This window comes from Dermochelys coriacea, chromosome 1, assembly GCF_009764565.3.
Source record: "Dermochelys coriacea isolate rDerCor1 chromosome 1, rDerCor1.pri.v4, whole genome shotgun sequence".
NCBI lineage: Eukaryota > Metazoa > Chordata > Testudines > Dermochelyidae > Dermochelys > Dermochelys coriacea.
The window spans coordinates 350,400,850-350,420,903 of NC_050068.2; the positions used below are offsets into that span (position 1 = coordinate 350,400,850).

At 52.0% G+C, this 20,054-nt stretch overlaps 1 protein-coding gene and 1 pseudogene across 1 annotated transcript; both read right to left on the reverse strand.

Moving 5' to 3' along the window:
* Window positions 1-20,054, reverse strand: part of LOC119860964 — a 176,140-nt pseudogene that overhangs the window by 87,583 nt on the left and 68,503 nt on the right.
* Window positions 2,256-5,376, reverse strand: LOC119842177 (interferon-induced protein with tetratricopeptide repeats 5-like). The gene is made up of 2 exons (XM_038370087.2): window positions 5,166-5,376; window positions 2,256-4,330 (listed from the first exon to the last, which is right to left on the reverse strand). The coding sequence occupies exons 1-2, from the start codon at window positions 5,168-5,170 to the stop codon at window positions 2,929-2,931; spliced, it is 1,407 nt and encodes a 468-aa protein (XP_038226015.1). The 5' UTR covers window positions 5,171-5,376; the 3' UTR covers window positions 2,256-2,928.

Below are 20,054 nucleotides of genomic sequence, written 5' to 3' on the forward strand. Positions count from 1 at the left end.
TTGTTGGACGGAAGAAAGGGGGAGAAAAAACCCACACAAGAATTAAGTTGTAGATAATCACCATAAGGGCGAAATCAATGAAATAAGGGACTGTCCTATAAAATAAAGAACGGGTGGTCACCCTAACACCCGGAGGCAAAATGTCTGGCACTCCATGAGGGTGGAGTTGGGGGCTAGCCAGGACATGGTTAGGTCTCAGGAACTGTGAGGAGCAGCGGAGCCCTGTAAAGGGAGCGTGGAGAAGCTCTCGGGGGCAGGAGGCAGATTTCAGGTTTGTCGGGAATGGGGGCAGGAGGCGGGGGGGCAGGAAAGAGGCTGGTGGTGGGGTGAAAGGATAGGCATGGGATGGGGGAGAGAGGGAGTGCATCAGCTGGTGTGTCAGCTGGGGGAGAGCAGGAAGCAGTCCTGCTGTAAGGGGGCTGCTGGCCCCACACTGACACTGAGTGGGGTTGTTTGGCTGCCCAATGCCAATACCGAGGAAGGGCCACGGAGAAATTAGAATCCTGAGACTGACAGTCCCAGGGGCCAATGGGTGGAGGCCAATACTCCAGGTCAGGCTGATTGACAGGGCGGGCGGGCCAGTGAGGGAGTCAGGAGCCTGGGGGCCTGTCCTCCGTGTCCCCTGGAGCTCCCTGAGCCAGGGCAGGGCTGAGCTAAGGGGAGAGCAGGCGTCAGAGCTGGGCAGGAGGCAGAGCCGCAGCAGCCAGGGGGCCAGAGCTGGAGCGGGGGTGGCGGTGGAGAGGATGCTGGAGCGGGGGCAGGCGCTGGAGCCGGAGCAGCCCGGGGATGGGGTGGGAGGGCCTGGAGCTGGAGCACCCTGGGTTTGGGGGTGTTTACACAGGGGAGGAGCAGGAAGGGCTGGGAGAGGAATACCCCACAGCTGCTGGGTTGAGGTCCTTGGACTGGCATCTGGGGCAGAGGGCGGGCTGGGTTTTCCCACCATTCAGTGCTGGGGTGACACATGAGGGAGAGCCCCCGGGGGTGGGGGGGCCGTCCGGAGCAGACTGCGATGACACCCGGCAGGGGCAGAAGATTAACGGGAGGTAGTCGGGGGGGCTCAGGGAGAGGGAAACGCTGCTGCTCCCAGCGCATTTGAGGCCAGGGCGTGACCAAGGGGCTCGACGGGCTGAGCAACCACGGGAAGGGGCGTCCGAGCTAATTCCCCAGATGAGCCAGAAGATGATGCTGCCGAGGGGTGAATATCACCAGCCCCGTCACGCCATCTCAGCTCTCCACTGTGCCCACAAAATGGTCGCTCTGGTCCCCATAAAACTGCCTGAACCCCTGTAGCTGAGTCTATGCGGCTCCTTTCCAGCTCTGAATGGTGATACATCCATCCACAAAGAGCTGCTGGGAGGGGCCCCCAACCCCAGACAGCCCTGGGGCAGGTACCTGCTGACTGCCCAGGTTTGCTGTGGAAAAGGCTTGCGGCTGGAAGCAGGGCACCTGCTCTGCGTGCAAAACGGCCCCCAACCGGATAAGAGCTTTCCTGTGTTTTGCCCCTTCCCCAGGCTCCCTGTGGATCCAAGCTCCGTCCCCTCCAGCATCCCCCGACAGGGCAAACCTGCCAGTTCCAACCCCCCTCTCGCCCACGCCCAGCCTGCCCTGGCTGTCTACTTATCCCTTCATCACAGCGCAAAGGGGCCCGTGGTGTTTGGACGTGCCTGGCCAGATGGCAGCGCTGGGGTGAGCGTGTTCACCTGCACCTGATGGGGTCGCTGTGCCTGAGGGGTTGGAGCACACTGGACCCCTGGGAGGGCTTTTGAACATGCCAGGTAAGGAGCCCTGCCCCACCCCTTTGTCCACCTCACCCACCTGGGAGTTTAGGGTCCTTTATGGTAATCCCTTGAGTGCCCAGCAGACCTCAAAGGTTCCCCCTTAGCTGTCTAAGCTTCTATGGCTGCTTTTCAAAAGTGCTAGCAGTGTCCACTGAAACCCATGGAGAATCTTCCTCACCCCACCCCACTGAGAAGAATAGAGGATTCCACCGCACCCCACCCCTCTGAGAATACTGCAGGGGTCTTGGATCCCAGCTGAGAACAATGGGAGCTGCTGCATGCTGAGCTGTTTGGGAAAACCTGGACACTCATTTCCACCAAGTGAGCTTCTGAAACTCCAGCCTTGGCTCCTGCTCTATTAGCGACTGTCACGGTGCTTTACTGTGAGCTCGATGTGCCCATGGGGTCCTGTGTGTGCTGCTCACCCCGATGCACTCTAAGGGCATGGAAAGGAAAGTTCCAAGATGGTGTAATGGATTGATTTCTGTTTTCTCAGTTACTTTTATTGTAAATGAAATAAAAACATAGCAGATCAGTGACAAGCTGGGGATGAGGGTGCCATGTAAATGTGAGTCATTGTCAGTGAGAGGTGCTGAAAGCAAAGATGGGGAATCCTGATCTAGACACACGACAGGCACTCAGCTATGCAAATACTGGTCAACGCTGTTAGAAGAAACTCCACACTTATTTGCTGCATGGACATTAGAAGGCAGCAGAGCTGGAAGGTAGGTTTGCTTAGAGACAAGGATGGTCGCACCGTCCCCTCTGAGTAGAAACAGCTGATCAGTATCAGAAGCTAAACTGTCCTCTGTGGTGATGCTTACAAATCACTTGACAACAGCTGGGTAGCTGGTGGGCTAAGACAACTGTCCTTTTGCTGACTACTCTTGTCTCCTTGTGCTCCCACGTCTGTCTGCTGGTTCCCTCCTGTTGTCTCTTGTTGCAGACGGAAGACTGTTTGGGGCCAGACGCAATGGGGTCCTGGTCCATGTCTGGGCTTCTAGGTGCTATCAGAAGATAGCTAAAGAAGATAGCTAACAATACTTATAAGAAGCAGCAGCAGGATGTGCCGAGGTCTGAACAATTCAGGGGACCCAGAATTATTTGCAACACGAATATCATTGTTACACAGGTGGGGAAAATGACTCACTTAGAAAGAGGTCGTGGTGCGTCCACGGAAGGGAAAGGATCCCGCATTTTCTCTACATCTCCAGTCTCCTGCTCTGTTGTTGCCACCAGTGGATCTCCCCATGTACCACGGACTTTCATTCTGTTGAATGAAGTCATGTATGGCCTCAGCCTCAGAGGTTTGGGAGCTCTTCTGGAATTCTCCTGCCACCTCTTCCAACCTCCTTTTCAGTTTTTTCCTCTCCGGGTAGTTGTCTGAAATGGCAAGACCTGCTTTGTACACCTTAGCTGCCTCCCACACTGACTTCTGCTTGTAGAAGAGGAAATCCCCCCAGTGAAGGTAGACTGCTTGCTGACACTTCTTGCTGAGGCTGGGCATTTTACTCATGAGATTGAGATAAATCTCTTCTTGGTAGTGAGGTGTGTTTTCTCCATACATTTCAGCTAAAGCCAGCCTTGAAAACACAGAGGCTGGATCTTTCTGCACAGCCTTTTTGAAGGACTTAATAGCTGCTGCCAATATTTCTTCTCTTCTGCTGGATTTGGCCCCCCACAACTGTATCTTGTAGCAATAACCAAGGTCATAGTGAAGGAGATGATAATTGGGGTTCAGAGATATTGCTCGCTCTAGAATAGAGATCTTTTTTTCTACGCATTCTCGTTCAAAGAACTTGGCTGCATGTCTCAGGACCTCAGGGTCCAGGCTATTCTGAACAACATCTTCTAAGAGGGCTTCGGCTTGCTGTCTATCTGATTCCTTAAGGATCTCAGCTAAATACACCTTAGCTGCATAGTTTTGCTGCTGTTCACGGAGAATGGCAACCAACTTATTTTCGGCTGCTTTCAAAAATTCAAACTCCTGTGAGTGACACCATGATGCAAAGACCGCTATTGCCAACCCACCAAGAAATTCCCCATTTGCTTCGTCTTCTCTTAATGCCATTTGGAAACACTCTGTGGCTTCAATGCCATTGCGGAAGCCTGCTGCCAGGAGAGACCAGCCTTTCTGTGCATGTATCTCAGGGATCTGAGCTGCATATGGAGAGCGGCTCTTCAGGGAGCTGCAGATCTTTCTAACCTTGTCCAGGTAAAGCTCAACCAAATCATAGTGGTCCAAGTGATAATAGATCCAGGCGTAGTTTCCGTAAATGACCAGGACCTGCTGGGGGAAGTTATCTGGGTGATCTCTTTGCAGAATCTCTTCAGCTTCTCTTAGGCTTTGCAGAGCGTCTTCATATTGCCCATGTAGGTGGTAGAGATAAGCCTTCATGGCAAGGAGCGTGGGCTGGTTCTGGTAGTAAGTGTGGGCAATCCTGAGAGCCAGAGTTTGGAGGAGGTGAGCTGCATCTACCTTGTCTCTGATTTCAAAGTTCCAGGTGAAGTGGCACTGGAGGGCCTGCAGCTTCTCCTTCAGACACAGGGTGCTGCCAAGAGAGGGGAAAATGAGACTCCATCTGGGCTGAATGAATTTCCACTACACGCTACAATCATCCCCACCACCATGACAGGGAGCGACACTGCCCCCACCTCCAGTGAGTACCCCCGCTGCAGGTATCCCCTCCAGCACCCACCGATTGTACCCCCACCCCCATTTTCCCTCCCCCTCCCCACTCGGCAGTGTCCTCTCTTTGGGAACCTGAAATATGGTCACCCTGGAACAAGCACCACACTGAACAATAGAACAACCCCTCCCCGCCTTCTTAGACTCACAGGACTCCCCCCCGCCCAGCCTTGATAGACACACAGCCCCTCCCCCTTCCCCACCTCCCTCCAGCTGTCCCTGCGCTCTGGTCTGGTGCCCTGCGCTCAGGGTGGTGCTGGGGGGGCGGTGGGGTTACGTGGTCTCAGCTCCAGGCTGAGCGTTCACAAGAGCCCCCCCCCCCTTTGCAAGCAGCTGGCTCCCCTCCCTGCAGCCTCCCCCATGCTGTAGCTCCGGGCTCCTGCTGCTGCTTCCTTTTCTCTCTGCATCTTCCGGCTGGTTCCGCCCCCCCCCCCCCGCTGCCCCTTGGCTCCAGCTCCCCGGGGATCAGAGTTAATCCCCCCCCCCCGCCAGGTTTTGCAGAGGGGCGCGGAGGGGAGCAGGAGTTACAAGGCCAGTGAATAGTCTGGTAACAGCCACGTGGAGGTTAAAAACCACAACAGAGAGGAGGAGGACTTGTGGCACCTTAGAGTCTCACAATTTATTTGAGCATAAGCTTTCCTGAGCTACCGCTCACTTCATCGGATGCCGGAGATTTACAGCCCCAGACATGCTCCTACCTCATTGCGATCCGCCGAGTCCCCAGCCCAGCCAGGGGAGGTGACGGCTCCTTTCTCTGCCCTGGGTTTCCTCCCAAGTTGCAGAAGTGCCCGGTTCCGGAGAGACCCGAGTTGTGCCCGGGGCAGGATGGACCGTGGCCGCAGGACGCTGCTGCCCTTGTTGAGCAGGGTGGGATGCTAGCTGCGGAGCTCGCTTGTTTGGCTGGGGAGCTGCATTTCCGCAGAAAGCGGGAGTGAGCAGGAGAAAAGGAAACTGAAACTCAACTTTCACTCCACTTACATAAGGACAGGTTTCAGAGTAGCAGCCGTGTTAGTCTGTATTCACAAAAAGAAAAGGAGGACTTGTGGCACCTTAGAGACTAACAAATTTATTTTGAGTGATGCATCCGATGAAGTGAGCTGTAGCTCACGAAAGCTTATGTTCTAATAAATTGGTTAGTCTCTAAGGTGCCACAAGTACTCCATTTCTTTTCACTCCACTTGTCATCTTCAGCGTTCACGGTGGCCTGACTTGCCACCTGCAGCCCCATGGGTGACTATGGGACTAGTTATGGGTGTGTGTGTGTGTGTGTGTGTGCGTGTGCACACGCTTGCACACGTACAATCCTGGCCTGGGCTTCCCAGCACACCCACGGGGTCACTCACCATTACAAGACCTCTGCGCGCTCCCTGCTACGCCCCCAAGCAGCTCCATGGCCCCATGTAGTGAACAGGCTGGCCGTGTCCCGACCCCCGCAGCCAGCCCTTGCACACCACCGTGGGGTGTTTGTATCGCCCTCATTCACTTCAAGGGCCCTGCCTGGGGCACAGAGCAGTGAGGAGAAGAGGGAACTGACTGAGGCAGGGCAATTAGCCAAATGTGAGAGCTTTGTACCTGCTCCCCCAGGTCTCCTCCTCTCCACGAACCCTCCCCCAGCTTTCTCCGCGCAGGGTGCGATTTTTCAAAGCGCCCCCCTGGTTTAGACACCCTGGGCCCATTGGCTGCCAGCCTGATCAATGCTCCTCAGTCACTTCGGCACTTTTGAAAATGCTTCCCCCACATGAAAATTAAACCCTCTAAAGGGAGGAAATAATAGTTAGGTTGTGACCTTATTGATATGAACTGTGACCGTATCGATCATTGTTGCAACCACTGTTATATATTTGCAGCAAAGGTTGTGATGTGAGGTGTCTATGGAAGGGTTATGATTTGCTGGGTAGGATTATGCTTTCTGTATGTGCATATCGTTGTTATAGTTGAAGTTATGAATATTGTCTATGTACTTGTATCTCAATGTGCTTGATTCGAAGTAGCCTCAGTGAAGCATTTGGTCAGCTTCTTGAGAAAGGAATTTGCAGATTAAGTGCCCAAAGAAGAAATACTTAACTGACAATGGACCTTGGAAGACTCCAATTCACGTGCGAAGTATTCCTGGGAATGTTCAGGGTAGCATGTGAGGAAGGCTGCTCTCCTTGTAAAAGAATTGAGTCATGCATGGACATGTGAGTTGCCCATGTGACTCCAAACTCCATCTTGCTGCTGTGATTTTCCACAGTAAGAACAAAGGGATGTCCTTCCACATGGCAGAGGATATAAAAGGCCTTGGAAATCCCTCTGTTTTATTTTCAATCCTGTTTCTTACCTTTGGAGAGGCTTTGCTAGACCAAAGCTCTGAACAAAGGATTGAATGACCCATCCAAGCTGTGGATGTTCTCCAGAGACTTGATTGGAACCTGCAGTTTATTCCATCACTGCTACATGCCTGAAGCAGGAACTTTGTCATGACTGTATGTCATTGATTCCATTTAACGAATTTGAGCTCTCATTTATATTTCCTTCTTTCAATGAGTAAACCTTTAGATTTTAGATTCTAAAGGATTGGCAACAGTGTGATTTGTGGGTAGGATCTGACTTGTATATTGACCTGGGTCTGGGGTTTGGTCCTTTAGGTTTGGGAGAACCTTTTTTCTTTTACTGGGGAATTGGTTTTCATAACCATTTGTCCCCGTAATGCGTGGCCCTGGTGGTGATACTGGGAAACTGGCGTGTCTAAGGGAATTGCTTGTGTGACTTATGGTTAGCCAGTGGGGCGAGACTGAAGTGATCTGTTTGGCTGGTTTGGTGTGCCTTAATAGTAAAGGAAACCCAACCTTGGGCTGTAAGTGCCCTGCTCTAAGCAGTTTGTCCTGAATTGATACTCTCAGTTGTGTCCCGCCAGAGGCTGCATCGTTACATAGGTTCCCTGTGCAGCCTCATCTCTGCCCTTTGCACTGCCGCATGCTGGTGCATTCTTCAATTACCCGATCGCGTTCTATCTCCGTGGGGCCCCTGCCTGGTTCACTGTGCTGTGGGGACAGTGTGGGGGTCTCTTATGTTCAGTCCTACGTAGGTTCTCACTCTCTGCTCCTCATTGCAGTGTCTGAGCGCTGAGCTGGCTGTGAATCTGAAAGTGGAAGGTAACTTGGGTGAAAGTGACTACAGAGAGAGAAAGAGTTTGTGATCCTAGGAGAAGGAAGCAGGGGGAGCAGCAGCATAAAGACAATACACTTAAAAAGCCGATTTCAACAAGCTCAGGGAATTGTTTGCCTGGTTCTCTGCCCTCGATCGGTAGGGGGGACTGTACCATCATTGAGGGGTGAGGGGGGAACAGCCAGCACCCTAGGGCCACATCTAGAGCAATTTATTTAAAGGGGGTGCAAAGCCACGGTTGCTTTTTGTTGGGGGGTGTCAGTGCCTGAGGCCTGGGCTTGCAAGGGTTAATGGGCCCTGACCAGCTTCCAGCTGAAAGCCCGTTGCTGCAGTTGCACAAAAGGCTCCTTAAAGGCACAAATCCCTTCATGTCCCGTGTGCTCCCCAGCCCCGGTCATCCGAGGGTCTCGGAGCAGCCTGAGGCCTTGTCAGCCGAGTGCATTCACCCCAGAGACAGGCAGGCTGGAAGGGGGTGGGGCTCACCACAGCCCCCTGTATTTCCTGGCCCAGCTCTTTCTGTTTCCTCACGGTCCCTTTAGGTTTCATTTCTCTGAGTTTCAGCTGCCTGATCCCTGTGCAAAGAGCTGGCAGGTGCCCAGGACGGAGAGGGGGGCAGCAGAAGAGACGTCACTCACCCTTCCCCTCTGAACATCTCCCTCCCCACACCCCCCTCTTGCCAACACTTGCATGACTCACATGCTTACCCCTGTGAGCACATCCCCACACCCACGCACTGCTGTGCTGGGGCTGATCCTGGCTCTGTGGGGCCCTGGTCTGCATGCCTGGTCTCTGTGCAGGCACCCTGCAGGGTTGAGTAACTGGGGTGCCCAGCTGGTGGGAGGGAGCGGCGTTCCCCATGGGCTGTTAACCCTCCGAACCCCTTCCTGTTGTCAGCTCCCAGTGGCTATGGTGAATGAGCTCTCCTCTAACATCTAGTGATGGGCTGGGGGAAAAAGACTTCTGTATTTACATGAGTACATAAAAGGTTGTTACAAGGAGGAGGGAGAAATAATTGTTTTTCTTAACCTCTGAGAACAGGACAAGAAGCAATGGGCGTAAATTGCAGCCAGGGAGGTTTAGGTTGGACATAAGGTTCCTAGCTGTCAGGGTGGTTAAGCACACCTGGAATAAATTGCCCAGGGAGGTTGTGGACTCTCCATCATTGGGGATTTTTTAAGAGCAGGTTAAACACCTGCCAGGGATGGTCTAGACTCTAGATCATACTTAGCCCTGCCTTGAGTGCAGGGGACTGGGCTAGATGACCTCTCGAGGTCCCTTCCAGTCCTACGATTCTATGAACTCACCTTCTCTGCCTCGATAGCCAGCAGACAGAGCTGCGGTGCCAAAGGGAGCAATGTTGGCTGCTGGTGGGTTACGCATCACTTTACTATTGAATGCAGGGGAATGACCGGTTGTTACCTTGTTGTATGAGTAAAGGGCAGCAGAAGTGGGCTTAGCCTGTCCTGATGCAGGCCGTCACCCTCCAGTGAAGTGCTCTTGTGAAGCAGGGTGTAGGCAGCGTCTCTGGAGACCGTGGTGCTGGAGCCAGCTCTTGTCAGTGCAGGCAGCTGAGGCATTAGGTCCCCAGGGCATTCCCCTGGGCAGCTCTCCCACTCGTGCCTGGCTGGGGCACGGGGAGCTTGGGACTCCACAGCCAGCGGGGAGTTCCCAACCCACCTTCCCCAGGGTGGGCTTTGCTGAAGGGCTGCACTCGCTGTTTACAGTTGCTGTAACTACTGCAGTAGCTCAACAGCTGCTGCAGGGTTTGGCAGCTCCCTGGCATGGTGAGTCGCTCCTGCCCAGAGCACAAGAGTAGGAGCAACGTCCGGGTCAAATTGTCTTACAGACATCCGCCTTTTACCAAAAAAGCCAAAGAAACAACAAAAAAGAAAAGAACGTTCAAAGCGCCTTATTTGTGTTTCTATTGCATTTGGGTCTAGTAAACAATAGAGACACCTGTACATTGTTTTGGTTATTGAGTCTGCAAAATACAAACCCTACATTTAGATAAATTACACTGGCTTGGACATGTCCATGTGCATATTTGTTTGTTTTTCCTAAAGTTAATAAGTCTTTTAGGAAAAATTGTCAGAGGGGACCACCAGCAAGAGTTGGTGGCTGCACGGTGGCCACCAAAATTTTTGTCAGAAGCCCGGGTGTAAAGACGGAGCTACTTGACTCAATTAAGAGTAGCTGTTCTATTAAGGGGCACTAGGGCTGAAATCACCGATAATGAGCTCTAGCTGCCGAGCCATCGACCTGGTTGGGGAGGGTGATGCAGGGAAAGAGAGTGCCCGAGCAGTGAGGTTTCCCGTTACTCACCGAGCGCTGGGTTCAGTGGTGGGACCGGAGAACGTGGCATCGCAGAGAGCGGCGGGTGGCGGCAGAGAAGCAGCAGCAGCGCCGGGGTGACCGATGGTGGCAGAGGGAATGGTGGCAGCAGGGTCCATTGTGCTCGATGCACATCCTGGGGGTGGGAGGTGAACCCGCATGAAGGCCCCTCCGAGCTCTGGGTCTCTGCTGACTGAGGACGGCCAACTATGAGTGGGGTGCAGTGGAGGGAGAGAGGAGCGATATGCTAACGGGACATTCATTCCTCAGACTTTCCCACCAGCATCTGGGAAACGAGGAAAAAGACACTGCCCTGTGTTAAAGGGAGAAAGGACTGAAAGGCAAAGGAGGAGAGTGCGTGTGTGTGTGTGTGTGAGATAAGACAAGAGACCCTTATGCTTTCAGTCTCCCTAGGTTCGGCCTCCCTGTCCAGCGTCTGTCCTCTGGTAGGATCCCTTCTCCTGCTGACCCCTCCCACCCTAAATGAGGAGTCAATCAGTAAAGGTAAAATCAAATAAAGTGTATTGAAGGGCTTAAAACAAAGAGTGGGACAAATAAGAAGGGGAAGAAACCGCAAAATTGCGCAATACAGTGATTACCCCCAAACTCAACCCTACAAAACAGGTATAAAAACCGTCTTCACAGATGAAAGCGACAGAAGGTGCTTGGGACCTCAATGCTCTGGCTAACGGCAAGGCTTTGGAGAGGAGCTCCAAGGAGTCCCTTGATGTTCCTTTGGGGCCACAGGAAAACAGAAGAAATGGTACGCTCAGGAGAAGAGCGATGGACGATGACAAAGGTAAGTGCTGTTTCTTCTCCTCTCTTCTCTTCACAGGTGAGGAAGGTGTTGGAGGAAAACCCCTAGGATGGATAGAAGTCTGGAGGTTAGACCCATGACCGTCCCAGGCTGCCACTCAGATGGACAGCCCTGAGGCCATGTTCGGGGCAGCTTTTTATACACTTGCCCGGGAAACCCCTTAGAAAAGGCAGGAAGCCCCTTCTGGGAAATCCCTTAGGAAAACCAGTTGTGACTGGAAGTTGTTTACAACTCCAGGAGAAATAAAAGAGCGGGAAAATGGACCTATAGCTCACGTGGGCATAAAATTCCATTTTGAAATCAACATGGATTCCTGTAGTCACAAAACATACGAAAATGAACCCACCTAACACCCGCGTGCTGTGGGGTTGGGTTGGCTGATGGTCACATGTGTTTGAATGTGGTTGTGATGTTCTCCCAGACTAATGCTGGGTTCCCTTTCCCTTTCAATATCAGTTCTCTTTTGTAAAACACAGACTCAGTGCCTGTGAGTGAGGACGTATTGTCTCTTGGAGGCGCCCGGGGCGGTGTTAAGTTTTCCCAGATTACTGGGGGGGGTGTCGGGGGCTCAAGCCAGTTCTTTGTGGCAGTGTTAGGAGGAACCCCTAGATATTGAACCTGTGTGGATGCAGCTGACTCCACCAGGCAGAAGGGTGAAGTTACATTGTGGTAGGCCACGTCTAGACGTCCCAGTCAGGTCAGGGCCTGTTGTATTAATTTAGATGGGCCAAAGGTGTTAACTACTCCTGAGGGAATTCTGCACCAAAAAAAAATAAAAATTCTGTGTACATTATTTTAAAATTCTGCAAATTTTATTTGTTAATATGTAAATGTGGATGCTCCAGTGTGGCAGTGGGGAGCACAGGCCACTGGCTGCACAAAAGTGGGAGATGACGCTGCAGCATCCCCCGACCCCCCAGGACAGGACTCAGGAGTGAGGTTGCTCCAGACCCTGATACAGCGCAAGGGCTGGACCTCCCCCAAAACTCCCAGGGCCTGCCCCTCTGCACCAGGCACACCAGGTGTGGGCAGGCAGGCTCAGCCCAGCAGGATCCAAGTATGGAAGGGCTTATGTGAGGGGCAGGGGCATGTTTTCTGCACATACACTGGTGCAGAATTCCCCAGGAGTAGTAACATAACCCAGTCACTGTCCAACACTGACCAGTTGGAAACAAGGTCCAAAGGGTGGTATTCAGGGACCTCAGCCTACTTAATACTGTGGCAAATGCTTCCAGTTCTGGCGGGGCCTGATGTTTACACAACCACTAGAAACATCCCTGCTTTGAGTGTCTGAATGGAGATGAGACCAGAAGGGGATGGGTGGGCGAGAAGAGAGAAGAAACTCTGGTTATTGCAGATATCTAGAGGGAGACCAAGTCCTGTCCCTTATCCAAAAGGCGAGGTCCATCCTGCCTCCCTCTGAGCGTCCCCTTCCTCTCCTCCACTGAGATCTGGGTGGTTCAGGACAGTCAGAGGGGGTTGGATGGACGCCTCTACGCAGGGCCAGGAATGGGACAGAGGAGACACACACACAACTGCATGCTCAGGAGAGTTTATTCTTGTTGTGGACTGCAGCCACTGAAGGGAAGGGAGGGAAGGGGCAGGAGAGTAACTACAACAGATACACTTCGGGGAAGAGAGTTTGCAGCTGGGGAAGTGAGATCTGGTGTCTCAGGGAGGGAGAGGACTGTCCCTTGATGCAGCAAAGGCATCGGAAAGTCTGGGACCTTGTCTGATCGTGCCCAAGGAGCCCAGTTCTTTTGCATCCCAGGCGCTGAGCTCCCCCTTCAGACGCAGGCGAGCGACTCCCCTCGCTAGGGTCGATACTTGCTAACGTAGCCGTTTTTCGTATGACAGTCTTTATCATTCCAGTTCTTTAAATCTAGAAGGCAAAACAAATCAATGGGGCAGTGGAAGGGCGAGTTGGGCCATTCCTGCCCTTACAGTGATGTCCCTCCTCATTGCACAGTGCTGGGAGAAGACCCCAGCTCCTGTGCATGAGGCTGCGAGGATGAGGAGGCTGGAGATGAAGGTCCATGTGCCTCAGACAGGGACAGGCTCCATCCTTCCATGAGGGATGCTGTGTCAGAGTGACAGTGGAAGACCCTTGTGACATTGCACCCCATAATGCTTTATGGAAATATGCTTATGAAAGTAAATACGGTTTCAGAGGAGCAGCCGTGTTAGTCTGTATTCGCAAAAAGAAAAGGAATACTTGTGGCACCGTAGCGACTAACAAATATAACTGTTTGCATTTGGAGAGGAAGATGATGTCTTTCTGTATCTGTACGAGTGTTTTCATGAAGTTGATAGATTTGTTAGTTTCTAAGGGGCCACAAGTACACTCTTTCTTTTTGAAAGTACATATGAAATAACTGGAATATATTTTATGCTAGATAGGCCATGTAACATATCTCTGCAAAGGTTATGACCTACTGAATATATCTGTATGCGTGTATCATTTTTGTACTCAAAGTTATGAATATTGGCTGTGTACTTGTTTGATTTTAAGTAGCTTTAGTAAGGCATTTGATCAGCTTAACCATAGGGGTGTGAGTGATTGCTGAACCCAGACTAGAAGGAGCCTAGTCTGCGAAAGAAGCTTACTGGAACAGCTCTGAGGGTGAGGTTTCATCTGTAATCACTTTCTTACTGTCTTAGGTTTAGACTTGTGTGTTTTATTTTATTTTGCTTGGTAATTCACTTTGTTCTGTCTGTTACTGCTTGGAACCACTTAAATCCTACTTTTTGTATTTAATGAAATCACTTTTTACTTATTAATTCACCCAGATTATGTATTAATAGCTGGTGGGGGGTGGAGGGGGGAAACAGCTGTGCATATCTCTCTAACAGTGTTATAGAGGGCGAACAATCTATGAGTTTACCCTGTATAAGCTTTATACAGGGTAAAACAGATTTATTTGGGGTTTGGACCCACTGGGAGCTGGGCATCTGAGTGTTAGAGACAGGAACACTTCTTAAGCTGTTTTCAGTTAAGCCTGCAGCTGTCGGGGGACATGGTTCAGACCTGGGGCTGTGTTTGCAGCAGGTAATCATGTCTGGCTCAGACCAGGCAGGGCATTGAAGTTCCAAGCTGGCAGGGAAAACAGGGGCAGAAGTAGTCTTGGCACATCAGTTGGCAGCCCCAAGGGGTTTTCTGTGATCCAACCCATCACAACCCTCTTCTATTGTGTTGGAATATGTCTGATGAGAGCACGACGGGCCTCTTGGAGCTAGGTGCTATGCATGCACATACCAACAGACAATCCCTGCTCCAGAGAGTGCACAGTCTAAGGAGGCAAGAGGTGGGAGGGGCAACAACTAAGGCCCATAGTGGGGAAGTGACTTGCCCAAGGTCACCCAGGAGATCAGTGGCAGGGCTGGGAATAGAACACTCAGACTCGTGAGCATCTGAGGCTGGGCGAGTCTGTGTGACTAGCAGAGCCCCATGAAGAATGAGTCATTCATGAATTAGCGAGTGAGCTTTCCCTGTTCCCCCAGCTCTCTGTCCTATTGTCAGTGAATGGGATGAGCCCTTCAGCCCCGCTCCACCCCCCATGCCACTCCAGCAACAGGAACAGCAGAAAGCTGGCTTAAATGGCCAGCTGGGGATTCCTCTTGCATAGGGGAACCAAGAAGAGAGACATCTGCCTTTGCCCTACCCTGGCCTCCCCAGCATAGGGGACAGGCTGGGATGTGGCGGAAGCCCCTGTGCTCTGGCCGTCCAGGTTGTTACTACCACTGTCAAAGCAGTCCTGAGGCTGTCTGCACATCATCTAGTGGACAATAGCTCTGCTTGGGTCTTTCTGTTTAACTGATTGTCTGGGGCCAAATGTACTGTATGGCGTGCCTTTGACTGGAGCTGAGCCTCAAACTGGGAAGCGTGGGGGAGAAGTTACCAGGTGAGTTGAGAGGAGAGGGAGTGGCAGTGTGAGCTGAGGGAGACAGGCAGGCTGACAGGATAGGAGGCCATCGCCACAGATAGAGCTGGAGGGTGTGGCCAGGATCCTGTCTTGGCTGCTTTGTTGGCGCATGTGTGTTTTGAACTGTCTGCTTACCCCTGTCGTTCAGCAGCTCAGGACAGTACTCAACACCATGATCATTGTTTGGTTCCCCAGTGTTTGTAGTAATACAGGTAGTGATCTGTCCACCTCCAGCGTCTGTACTGCAGAGACGGGAGAAAAGTCTTTGGGTCCCCGAAAGAAGAGATCTCGGTGATAAGGCACCATAGAAACACCTAAAGCCAGTAGAGAAGTGCCCTACTCAGGCAGTGGGAGAGAGTCGGGGAAGGGCCATGGGGCAGTGGGTGGGCACAGACCAGCTCAGGGGGACGGGACCTGGAGACGCTGAACTAATAGTTTTCAGAGTAGCAGCCGTGTTAGTCTGTATTCCCAAAAAGAAAAGGAGTACTTGTGGCACCTTAGAGACTAACAAATTTATTAGAGCATAAGCTTTCGTGAGCTACAGCTCACTTCATCGGATGCAAATGCACAAATGAACTAATAGTAACACAGCACATGAACTTTACTTGAATTAACAAATCTCCGCACCATGAAGCAGTCACTCTGGAGTGTGTTCTAGTCCCTAATGGCCAAGGCTCGCCATGGGACACTGGTGGTTTTAAGCAAAATAAATGTGAGTCTGGGATGAAGATGTTGGATGGATCAGGGAATGGGACACGGGGCCTTTTCCCCCGTAGTGGGCTCAGCACGAGTCTGACCCCAAGTTAGCAGGACTGGCTAGCTCAGTAGAATCAGAGAAGGGGACATGGGGCCTTTCACCTCTAGGGGTGCTGCCTTTGGCCTGGCCTCAGCTCATGGGGGGACTAGCTGGCTTTGGAGGTCAGAGAACTGGTTCCAATCCATTGCCAGGCCGGGGGAAGCTGGATAGCTGAGGACACTAGAGAATGGGACACAGAGTCTCTCAGTCCTCCTGTTTTGAGTCCAGCCCAGCCTCTGGTCTGGGATTGGGGATCCAGGGCCTGAGTCTGTGCGGGCTGTTCGGGGAGCCTCCTGACCCCAGCGCCTCCCTAGCAGTGGGGTGGGAAAGCAAACGGATGGAGACAATGCTTCAGGTGGAGCTTGATAAGTTTACGAAGGGGATGACGTGATGGGGTTGCCGGCCATGGCACGGGCTGGACTCGGTGACCCCGGAGGCTCTTTCCAGTCCTATGTTCATAACTGCTCCATCCCCCTCTGGGGCCTCCTTCCCAGCCTGTGACTGCTCCCCCTTCGTGTCTCTGCCCTAAGGAACTAGGGGCTCTCCTACAGAGAACCAGGCGAGGACGGGATCCCCAAGCTGAGGGAGCGACCAGCAGTGTCGGGGGCAGTGCATAGGTCACTGGGGAGCAGAGGCTCCAGTCTTGGGCAGGAAAAAATGGCTTGAAAGCTTGTTGAGTCGAGTGGAGATGGGGTGTGGGTTGCAGGGGGAGGGTACGGCACTTTGCGTGAGCTGGGAGGGAGTTAGGGAGAGACGGGGCAGTAGTTGGAGAGGCAGGTCAAAAGTTGGTTTGATGGGGGAGACCAGGGCCTGGCCCTAGGCAGCTTCAGATTCTACAGTTAAATGCTTCCCTCCTCTTCACCATGTCTTCAGGCACCTGAGATGCCCATCACCTGCAGCAGAGGCTGTCAGTTCCCACGCACCCCTCAGCTAGCACGTAGCCGTGCAGAAAGGGCAGCCTGGATGATTTTGGAGGCTGGGGTGCCAGAAGGTTCCCATCCCTGGGCAGCAGCTCTGCAACAAGCTCACATGGCCCCCCTCAGCTGTGGGACCAGGACCCTGTGAAGACAGTGGAGTTACCCTGTGTATAAGCAGTTCTGTCCATAGCCTGTTGAAGTGAGTGGGAGTCTTTTCATTGTCTTTAATGAGCTGTGTATAGAAGCAAAGGACCCCCATTCTAGACTCTAGGAGCGTAGTGGATTCTATGCTGCACTGGTTTACTGTTGTACCAGGAAGGTCTCACATGACCGAGTGAATGAGCAACACCTCCTATGGCACCTAACTTTATCTGAGAGGCCTCCTGCCCAATTACTAAATGCAAACCTGCTTCACTTCCAAGGGCTGAAAATATCAGGTCGTATGGTCACAAAAGCAAGGCCCTTCTGAATTCAGTAGGAATTTTGGACGTGCAGAGAACACAGACAGGACTGGTTCCCGCATGGTTACAGAACTGCAATAAAGTGGAACAATTTTTAGCTTGTGTGATTGGAGGATATCTGGATCCATATTATGACTGTCCTACATAAATGAGGAAAAATTGAGATGCCTTTGTTATTTTGTTCCACTCTTCGTTTGTATGGGGAATTTGCCAATGCAATATTACTGTCTTCCTTTTAAACAAACAAACAAAACTAAAACAAATGGTAATGGCTGTTGAAAATAGCAATTCCAGCCCTAGTTAGCACTGGGAAGGCCCAAGCATTTGTTCCTCAATTTTACCCTACTTTTTCTACAGCAAGTTACAGTGGATAAGCATATTTGATTTGGGAGAAATGAAGTAACCGCAGCCTAAACTGAGCATGAGCACTCCTGAATTTTGAGAGTGTTCAAATCTGGAAGGCAGGTGCTCAATTCCCTTTCTGAACATTAGATAAATCTGGAAAGGAAAAGCCAATTTCTGCTTCCGTGGCTCAGACGTGGAAATCTTCCCGCATGCCTGGTACTGTATCTAAAGCTGCCCAGGTCCTCTAATAAAGCCTCCCCTCCCTTACTTCTCATTTTAACTTCTTGTGGGATCCACAAACCTACCCTGCTAGGCTTCAGATAGAGAGGGGCACTGTCCATTCATCCCACCCAGTTCCTTCTTTGGGGGCTGCCAGGCGAGGTCACACCAGCATCCCTAATCCAGCCTGGGGAAGTCTTCTGAGGGTGATATCGGGGCCAAAGCCTTCTACTCCATGGGCACACTTGTTCCCCATTCACAGCGCCACCCACTTCGAGCAGCCAGCTCCCTATTCACAGTAAGCTGCAGTGCATGGGGTCTCAGATTCCCCACTCCTTTTCCAGTCGATAGCAGCTGAGGGAATACGGGGAAATGTAGTTCCTTCCCTGCTCCAGGGCCAGCTCTCTAGGCAGGGAGCTGGCCAAGGAACTACAGCTCTCAGGGCCCCGTGGGCTCTCAGCTCCCAGGCTGGATCCCTGCTGCTCTGAGGCTCAGAGCCTCCTCTTGTGCCACATTGTGGGGTGGAGGGGAGGAGTGAGTGTTATAGACCCCTTTCTGAGCTTGGGCTCGGGGCGCTACACAGCCATTGTCGCCATGGTAAATTTGATACTGCCAACGAAATCACCCCCGCCAGGGCTTTGTCAAGCCGGGCCTTACAAACCTCTAAGGAAGGAGATTCCACCACCTACCGAGGTAACCCATTCCAGGGCGTCACCACCCGCTGCGTGAAATAGTGTTTCCTCATATCCAACCTAAACCTCCCCGACTGCAACTGGAGACCATTACTCCTCGTTCTGTCATTTCCCACCACTGAGAATAGCTGAGCTCCATCCTCTATGGAAACCCCCTTCAGGTAGTTGAAGGCTGCTATCAAATCCCCCCTCACTCTTCTCTTTTGCAGACTAAGCAGCAGTAGTTACTCTCCTGCCCCTTCCCTCCCTTCCCTTCAGTGGCTGCAGTCCACAACAAGAATAAACTCTCCTGAGCATGCAGTTCTGTGTGTGTCTCCTCTGTCCCATTCCTGGCCCTGCGTAGAGGTGTCCATCCAACCCCCTCTGACTGTCCTGAACCACCCAGATCTCAGTGGAGGAGAGGAAGGGGACCCTCAGAGGGAGGTAGGATGGACCTGGCCTTTTGGATAAGGGACAGGACTTGGTCTCCCTCTAGATATCTGCAATAACCAGAGTTTCTTCTCTCTTCTCGCCCACCCATCCCCTTCTGGTCTCATCTCCATTCAGACACTCAAAGCAGGGATGTTTCTAGTGGTTGTGTAAACATCAGGCCCCGCCAGAACTGGAAGCATTTGCCACAGTATTAAGTAGGCTGAGGTCCCTGAATACCACCCTTTGGACCTTGTTTCCAACTGGTCAGTGTTGGACAGTGACTGGGTTATGTTACTACTCCTGGGGAATTCTGCACCAGTGTATGTGCAGAAAACATGCCCCTGCCCCTCACATAAGCCCTTCCATACTTGGATCCTGCTGGGCTGAGCCTGCCTGCCCACACCTGGTGTGCCTGGTGCAGAGGGGCAGGCCCTGGGAGTTTTGGGGGAGGTCCAGCCCTTGCGCTGTATCAGGGTCTGGAGCAACCTCACTCCTGAGTCCTGTCCTGGGGGGTCGGGGATGCTGCAGCGTCATCTCCCACTTTTGTGCAGCCAGTGGCCTGTGCTCCCCACTGCCACACTGGAGCATCCACATTTACATATTAACAAATAAAATTTGCAGAATTTTAAAATAATGTACACAGAATTTTTATTTTTTTTGGTGCAGAATTCCCTCAGGAGTAGTTAACACCTTTGGCCCATCTAAATTAATACAACAGGCCCTGACCTGACTGGGACGTCTAGACGTGACCTACCACAATGTAACTTCACCCTTCTGCCTGGTGGAGTCAGCTGCATCCACACAGGTTCAATATCTAGGGGTTCCTCCTAACACTGCCACAAAGAACTGGCTTGAGCCCCCGACACCCCCCCCAGTAATCTGGGAAAACTTAACACCGCCCCGGGCGCCTCCAAGAGACAATACGTCCTCACTCACAGGCACTGAGTCTGTGTTTTACAAAAGAGAACTGATATTGAAAGGGAAAGGGAACCCAGCATTAGTCTGGGAGAACATCACAACCACATTCAAACACATGTGACCATAAGCCAACCCAACCCCACAGCACGCGGGTGTTAGGTGGGTTCATTTTCGTATGTTTTGTGACTACAGGAATCCATGTTGGTTTCAAAATGGAATTTTATGCCCACGTGAGCTATAGGTCCGTTTTCCCGCTCTTTTATTTCTCCTGGAGTTGTAAACAACTTCCAGTCACAACTGGTTTTCCTAAGGGATTTCCCAGAAGGGGCTTCCTGCCTTTTCTAAGGGGTTTCCCGGGCAAGTGTATAAAAAGCTGCCCCGAACATGGCCTCAGGGCTGTCCATCTGAGTGGCAGCCAGGGACGGTCATGGGTCTAACCTCCAGACATCTATCCATCCTAGGGGTTTTCCTCCAACACCTTCCTCACCTGTGAAGAGAAGAGAGGAGAAGAAACAGCACTTACCTTTGTCATCGTCCATCGCTCTTCTCCTGAGCGTACCATTTCTTCTGTTTTCCTGTGGCCCCAAAGGAACATCAAGGGACTCCTTGG